We start from the raw sequence: 4,967 nt of genomic DNA on the forward strand, positions 1-4,967 counted from the left end.
GGGCACAGCCCTCCGGGGACCTGCGCAGCCCTGGCCTGTCTTCGGACACTGTTCCCTCGTGGCAGCCTCGGCCCCGAGCTGTCAGTACCCACCGTGCCTTGGAAAAGGTCATTTGCAGGGGGTTGTAAGCGTGTTCCTAGCCTGAGGCTGCTTCTGTGAAAAGACCTTCTTTGACAAACTAGGTAGCGGCTTATTTTATTTGGAAAGTCACCTAACACCTGCGTCCAGCTGTGGAGCCCTCAGCATCGGCAGGATATTGACCACTTGGAGCGAGTCCAGAGGAGGCCACGAAGATGCTCAGAGGGCTGGAGCACCTCTGCTATGATGAAAGGCTGCGAGAGTTGGGCTTGTTCAGCCTGGAGAAGAGGAGGCTCCGAGGAGACCTCATTGCAGCTTTCCAGTATCTGAAGGGGCTACAAGGGGGCTGGGAGAGGACTTTTAACCAGAGCCTGTAGTGATAGGACAAGGGGGAATGGGTATAAATTGAAATCAGGGAGGTTTAGATTAGATATCAGGAAGAAATTCTTCACAGAGAGGGTGGGGAGGCACTGGGACAGGTTGCCCAGAGAAGCTGTGGATGCCCCATCCCTGGATGTCTTCAAGGCCAGGCTGGATGAGGCTTGGAGCAACCTGGTCTATGGAAGGTGTCCCTGCCCATGGCAGGGGGGTTGGAACTAGATGATCTTTAAGGTTCCTTCCAACCCAAACCATTCTGTGATTCTATGATTCTAACCAGCAGAAAATACTGATAACTTCTGGGTTTCATGTTATTATCTTTCCATTCCAATAGCAAGCCTGCCCCAGAACTGCTGAATGAATACTCTCGCAAAGTGGACTTCCTAAAGGGACTGTTAGAAGCTGAAAAATTGGTAAGTTCTACTGGCTCAGCTTGAAAAGGCTTAAGGATTCTCTGCTTATGTTCATCTCGTTCCTTCATTCCTATGTTTGCCTTTATCTTATGTCTGAAAATTACTCTTGTTAAAATTTTATCAGGCAGTCCTTGTAAAAACATGAAATGTATTCTTTATTTTGTTAAAAGGGAGTACTGTATGAAATCTGAAACTCCTTTCCTCCTTTTCAAAAGCAAAGCACATCCTGCCTACTTGCTTCTCCCTTCTCTGCCATGAGTTACAGCAGGTAGGTACTGTCCTTCAGGCCCAATGCCTCTCTTGGACGGTACCACACGCACCCGGCGAGCTATGAAGTGCCGATAAGCTGTACCGCAGCTCGCGCGGGCGCAGTCAGCGCTGCGGGTCAGCCTGACTTTGCTGTTCTGTGGGAAGCAGCTGCGGAAGTGCTGCCTGCACCCATGTTGGTCACACATCCAGGTGGTCTTGCACTGTAGAGTGTGATAATCATGGCTTTTCATTGCTTCTTCCTACTCACAGGCTTCATCAACTGAAAAGGCTCTGGCAAACCAGTTCTTGGCCCCTGGACGTACCCCTACCACAACCAAGGAGAGAACCCCAGCTACTAAAATCGTTCATCTGCAAACAAAGGCTCGTTGCACAGGCAAGATGAGGAGTGAGCTGCTTGGCACAGTATGTTTTGGCGCTGCTGCTTCTTTACTGCTGGTTTATAGATTGTCTTTTGTTGGCATTCAGCTGCCTTTGGTGGCTGCATCTCAGATGTGTCCCACGCTGGCGGGAGGGTTACCCTTTCCTGGTTTGGACAGTCTAAATACTGGGACTGTGCTAGCCCTGGAGGATTGTCTTTGTAATCCTTTGTAATCTTCTCTTTTCTTCCTGCCTCCCAGGACCCCCTGGCTGTCGATGGTGAGTTGAATCTGTTTTTTTCTCTAACTCTAGTGAACCCAAGTCTTACAGGGAGAGGAAGAGGAAGGTCAGGTATTAGAGACTGGCCAAAGTGTGCTTTTCATTTAGTAGCAGACTACTTCTCAAGACAGCAGGTTTTAAAAACCAACACAGCGAAAATCCCTGCAGATGAAAGCCTAAGTGTTGTTATCAGTATGGTAGCAGTGACTTGCAGGAACCCATTTTTCTAGAATTCATACAGAAACAGACATTCTAATTACAGAATTTGCAAGGACAATTTACCTTTATTGCTGCTCCTGTTCTCTTCTGCTCTGAGCAAATTGTGCGATTTTAGGTGCTTAGCGTAGGCGTTGTTCAATTCCTCTTAAATACACAGCCATGTTATTCATGTAGGGAACTGGTAGGAACTAATTTGCGGTTTCCATAGCTACTGTTACAGTGGCTGGAGCTGGGCCAATCTAACGTGTCCTGAAAGAGAACACCAAGACACGGACTTAAACCATGCCCTCAGGGACATGATTCATCTGTTTTTTCTCTCCACCAAGCGTTTGATGTGTGATGTTAGCTGTTGTCTTTTCCTGGTGGAAAGCAGGTAGGCATTTGAAATCCATATTCCCTGGGGTAGGGGGCCAAGTAGGATTTGGACATCTGAAAATCCCTTGCAGAAAACTTGTTTCTTCAGCCCATGATTGCAGGGGAATTGATAACATGCTAAAACACCAATTTAATTCTTTTTCCAGATTCTGAGGAGTTAAACGTAAGGAAGAGGAAGTAAGTCAAAATTTCTCATTCTGATCCTCAGTGTTTTGGGAACTGCTTTTCCAACGACCTTTAAACCACAGGTGTACTTCCATTTGGGTGAAATTCCATAAATATTGTGTCTTCAGCTGGTTTGACTGTTCCTGTTGGCTTGTCAGAGTTGCAGAGTCTGGGGAGGCCTTGGGAGGTCAGCCCACAAATCCCAGTTGTTTTTTTCCCTTATCCTCTTGCAGAGGCCTTGCATCTGATGAGAAGCAGTCAGCAGTCGAGCTGGATGCTGTGTTACAGCACCATCAGGACATGCAGGAGAAGTTAGCTGAAGAAATGCTAAGCTTGGCTCGCAGTCTCAAAAACAACACTCTGGCTGCCCAGAATGTGATAAAACAAGACAACCAGGTAGCGATGCTCAAGTGCGAACCTCTCAGTGTTGTAGCCCAGAAGGTCCAAGTGCTCATGTGTTAAATACCATACCTATAACGAGTAGGGAGACTTGGTGGCAGTACCTGTTTGCTTCCAGAGTGTGACTGAACCTGTTCCCGGTTGGAAGAAATTGTGCTCAGAGCTTTCAAATCCGAATTTGAAACCCGTTATTCTCTTTGCTCCCCAGACGCTGTCACATTCTCTCAGGATGGCAGACCAGAACTTTGAGAAGCTCAAGGATGAATCCGACCGCCTTGAACAGCACGCGAAGAAATCGGTCAACTGGCTGTTATGGATAATGTTAATTGTAGTTTGTTTTATATTCATCAGCATGATTCTCTTTATCAGAATTTTCCCCAAACTAAAGTGACTGAAGTGCCAGAGTCAGTTGGAAAGCTCAGCTGCTGTGATAACTGTCAGCAAGAAATTTCTTTGCCACCCATCATGCCCTTAAAGAGGCTGTCCGAGGCCTAAACTTGCATGTCTGTCTTGTGCAATCTGGATTCAGTGAAGGGTTTCACGGGAAAGGCTTTCTACACCTGGATACTTGGGTTCTGGTTTTACATAGCTAATACTGTTACCTTTTGAGGGGAGAACCAGGATAAAGCTGGCAAGTTAGGCTGAGCTGCCACCAGGCTCCTTAGCAGGTAGATACAGTCCGGGTTTAACCTGCAAACGTTACAGCTTGTAAAGGCATTTGCTCAACACAAATCGGAGTAACAGTTGAAGTCTTACAGCTTTTCCTGTCTTTGCAGCTTTCCTGCAGCCGGGCCTTGCTGCCAACAGGATATTTAATCACGGAGTTATGTATATACACAGCTGTAGGGTGTAGGAGGAGAATGCTGCCATTGAGTTGCTCCCCAGGCTCAGATTCAGAGTATCAACAGGTAAAACTATTCTCAGACTCACCTCGTTCCCAGATGGGTATTTGGGACTTTGGACTTTGCAGTCTTCTGCAGTTCAGACTTAGAGAAGGGCTGAAGTCGCTGCCTGTCGCAATGTTTGCTTCCCTTTTTGTATGCGCAAATGTTCTCACTCATTGTTATGCTGATGCTGTTGCATCAAGAAAACACTGTGACCCTGGCACCAGAGACCTGTACACGCAGTCCTCTCCAGATGGTACAGACCTCACCTGTGCAAACACTTGTTCACTCCAAGATGGGGGCAGAGGAAGCTGGTGTCTTCAAGACAGAAATAATAATAATAAAAAAAATAACTTTGAGACAAGTTATTCTGGTCAAGAGTCTTCATCAAGCCTGTCTTCGTAAGAGGCCACTACAGTAAAGCAGAAGTGAAACAGAGTAGAATGAGTATTTTAAAACCACTGCTACTGCTGGAAAAATCAGAGCCTGCAGTAAAGCCGGGTTTGCAGTGACAGTGCGAGAGCTGCTTTTAAGTGCTTGTGATAAGCTGAAAGCAAAGCGTGTCGCTTCTGGAGTCTTGCAGGCGTTGGTGTTCAGGTGTGAACAGTGTTCCGGGGGAGGGAGGAAGGGAGCAGCTGCAGGTGGCCCCAGGCGTGCTCCTGCCTGTCCCATCGGGCTTTGACCCGCTGGCTGGGGTGCTGGGGGCCTGCGGCTGTCTGCCCCCCAGCCTGGCTGAGAGCAAGGCGGGGGGAGAGCTGTTTGTCACAACTGCTGTGTTCTTGTGCGGATCCGACTGCTGCTCCAAGGCAGCCCGAGGCTGCAGGCTGTTTCCCAGTGGCTCTTTGCACCAGCAGCTGTGTTAATGAAGGCTGTTCAAGTTTTTTACATGAAGTATTTCTGCTCATTTAAGAGGATGGCTGCAATTCAGCCACTCACTGGGGTTTATCAAATGAGAGATGATGCTCTCAAGCACAGCTTTTTCTTCCCAGTATGCTCAGGATGTTCCAGCAGACTTTTCACTTACCTTGACCTTTACAGTTGTAACAATGCATTTATGGACATTTCTACTTCTCCTGAAACTGTAACATTTGCCATTTCCCTGCACTTCATTAGTGGACACTGGGTCACCAAACTAGTTTTTAATTCTCGC

The 4,967-nt window shown here is 47.5% G+C and overlaps 1 protein-coding gene across 1 annotated transcript; it reads left to right on the plus strand.

The window, feature by feature from the left end:
* Positions 1-790: 790 nt before the first annotated feature.
* On the plus strand, positions 791-3,442 carry USE1 (unconventional SNARE in the ER 1 homolog (S. cerevisiae); the record flags this gene model as incomplete). Its single annotated transcript, XM_010148345.1, has 6 exons — positions 791-869; positions 1,389-1,541; positions 1,757-1,775; positions 2,516-2,546; positions 2,768-2,930; positions 3,142-3,442. Coding segments are annotated over 6 exons (628 nt in total), but the record flags the coding sequence as incomplete, so codon positions are not given.
* Positions 3,443-4,967: the final 1,525 nt, after the last annotated feature.

Source organism: Eurypyga helias, unplaced genomic scaffold (genome assembly GCF_000690775.1).
Source record: "Eurypyga helias isolate BGI_N326 unplaced genomic scaffold, ASM69077v1 scaffold27153, whole genome shotgun sequence".
Lineage (NCBI taxonomy): Eukaryota > Metazoa > Chordata > Aves > Eurypygiformes > Eurypygidae > Eurypyga > Eurypyga helias.